Below are 2,987 nucleotides of genomic sequence, written 5' to 3'. Positions count from 1 at the left end.
ATTGTGACTAATTTTTTAAAGTGTTTGGCATATACTATGTGTGTGCACTGTATATATGGTTCTGCAACTTGAATCCCATCAATAGACATAAAGGCAATACAGTTTAGTGATTTAAGATTATGGATTCTGAATCCAATTGCATGGTGCAAATCTTAGTTCCAGTATTTACTAGCTTTGTCTTTGTTTCCTCTCTAAAAAAGGGACAATAGTTTCTGTTTTAAATTAAGCCTTGTGTGATTTAGAATGACATTTATTCACACATGATTTAGAAAGGCATTTAGAATGACTGTTATATAGTAATTACTTATTTTTTTATCATTCCATCATTAAAAGTCCTCAGTTTGGTATTTCATATAATAGAGGTATAATAAGTAAATCATTGTCTTTTATTGTTTTAATTATACATTATTGCAAAATATGCTGGTTACCATACTACTTTTTTGCTACTTAAAACATTAAAATATTCTTGTCTATATCTTCACTTTAAAGAAGAGAGCTATTGCTGTTAACATTTCCCACTGTCATTTGCATCTTGTATTCAGTACTTTCAAGATCCTCTTTTAGTATGTGATCATTACCATACCATATATGTGATAAACCCACACTATTTTCCTATTAGTTGGTTCAGTCCTAGGGTATGAATGGAAAGGGGAACCATTTCATTTTGTGTGGTTACAGTTATAATTCTGAGCTATAGCAAGAGCTGAGAAAGAACAAGACAAAAGGGACTATTCCTGTGTTTGGGCTGTTGCAATCTCAGAAGACTGAGTCTTTCTTTAGGTATCCTGACACTCAGAAAAGGTAAGTCTAAATTTTCATGTATTTTAGTTTGTGTTGTTTTATTTTCTACAATAAAAGGTTTTAAATATGAATAAGTAGGTTTCCTGGAGACATTTATAGTAGACACTACAGAGCTATTAAAGGAAAATTGTTTCTTGAATCAAATCTGCTTTTCCCTTTTGAACTCTTGTAGCATTTTTAGGGAAAACTCAGAGTCTTAAAATTGCACTAAATAATCATACAAAAGACTGGCATAAGTGCTCTGGAAAATAAGATTTAGGTCCAAAAGAAAAGAACAAAAGGGAGGAAGGGAAAAAGGGAAAGAAAATAAAAACAAAAAAGAATGGTAGTGAATTTGACGAACCTATTTGTATTTAGATTACTGAAAAAGTAAATGGATATATTTATAGCTTAAATCAGACAGTTTGCAGAAATTCAAACTGTATATAAATATCTATCTCTCAAATACATTCTGAGGTATAGTAATTGTTTTCAACATCACTCAAGTAATATTAATTAAAGCACTGTTAAGACAAATTCCTTAAAACCGTCTTGGTTTTAAGCAGACTGTTTGAAAATAAAGGGTTAGGCACTTTAACTAATAAATTTAAAGTAAATAATTCTTGACAGTTGAGTATGTATTAAAATAAATATACATTTTTAGAAATTTGTACTTTTAAAACATTTGCATGTATACCATATAACATCCTGATAATAACCCAGTGAAAAACTCTAGGGAACATTATTATCACCATTTACCAGGAAAATCAATATCCAGGAATGGTAAATAAATTACCTGATAGTAAATAGGTAATGACAGAATTGGAAGCCAAGTCTCCTTACCCCTGGTCCTATTCTCTATCCTTTGAGCAATAGTGTCTCCCTTAATTATTTGTGTTTTCATGTAGCAGTTAAATCTTCATTAAATATTTTAAAATATGTTGCCTTAATGAGTTTTTTTTTTTTTTAATTTTCAGGATATATTGCATTCTTCTGATTAGAAACCTTGTCTAATAAAATGCTTGGAGAATCCTTCCTAATTGAACTCCTATACAAAGAACAAGTTACATGTAAGAAAACCTCAAATGATGAAAAGGAAACTTGGAAAAAGCAACTTTTAGATATAGAAGATAATTCACATTCCCCTGATAAAATGGAAAATGAAAATAAGGTCATGAAAGAAAGTTTAACAGAGAAAAGTAATGATACAAGTAAAATAAAATCTGTGGATGAGATAACTGTAGCAAAATGCAAGAGTGCATCCTTTCCAGGGAATGTGTCTGCTGCACTGCCCATTCCAAAGAGAGAGCAACATGATGAAAAACAATTAGATTTATACAGATCTTATTCATGTACAAGTATTTGCCAGAATTATCCTGACCTACAGATTGGAGGAGACCATGTAGGTAACATGTATGATTCTGGCTGCTTTGTGGAACACATACGGGATGATGTTTTTAGTGGTCCTCTTTTGTTTTCAGTAGATATACCATTGGGTCATTCTCCCATCATTGAACCTCTAGACAAACTGCCTACCTCAAAGCTTTTGAATGGGGATGAAATTCGAGAAAGAAGTATGTTGTTTCATAAACAGCCCCTTTCTAATTCTATGCTTAATAGTTATATGGAAAAAAAAGTGGATGAACTCTACAAACTGTTTTTGGAAGAAAATCTCACTCAGTGCTGCTCCATAACCAACCTCATGGCTTCCAACTTGTTAATGAATAATATAAATCAGATTAGCCTCCAAATCTCTCAAGAGCAGAACACAGAGGCATTAAAAATTCGGGAAGTTCTTTTATATTCTTTAACAAGATGTAATCTCTGTAACATTTCCCATGGAAATAGTTCTGAATTCAGCACTCCTAATTTACAAATATCAAACCAGAGAAGTAGAGAACTTGTACCACATCTACAATAAGAATCAACTGCAGTTTGGTTGGACTGATTTATGAGACTGGAGTAACAGTAGTCTTCTCTAGTTTATCGTGTCACATCAGCCCCTTTGTGGTGTGATTACTATAATTTTTGAGAACTTATTTGATCGCTGGTACATCTGAATTCTTGTAGGAGACAATATAAATAACTAACTTTTATGACTATGCTTTTGTTTTGACATCTTTAATGGTTGTTACATTCAAGTTTGTGTATTCCATATGTGTGATCTATCTAATTGCCACCAGCATCCGAAGTTGATTACTTCACTC

General features: G+C 31.9%; 1 protein-coding gene across 1 annotated transcript; it reads left to right on the top strand.

The window, feature by feature from the left end:
• The first annotated feature begins 347 nt into the window (after positions 1–347).
• On the top strand, positions 348–2,981 carry LOC105003021 (uncharacterized protein CXorf21 homolog). The gene is made up of 2 exons (XM_010859939.1): positions 348–801; positions 1,758–2,981. Exon 2 carries the CDS (start codon positions 1,799–1,801, stop codon positions 2,699–2,701), a length of 903 nt encoding a protein of 300 aa, XP_010858241.1. The 5' UTR covers positions 348–801; positions 1,758–1,798; the 3' UTR covers positions 2,702–2,981.
• Positions 2,982–2,987: the final 6 nt, after the last annotated feature.

This window comes from Bison bison, unplaced genomic scaffold, assembly GCF_000754665.1.
Source record: "Bison bison bison isolate TAMUID 2011002044 unplaced genomic scaffold, Bison_UMD1.0 scf7180017856926, whole genome shotgun sequence".
NCBI lineage: Eukaryota > Metazoa > Chordata > Mammalia > Artiodactyla > Bovidae > Bison > Bison bison.
Note: the sequence above shows the minus strand (reverse complement) of the source record. Positions and strands in the feature narration are given on the sequence as shown.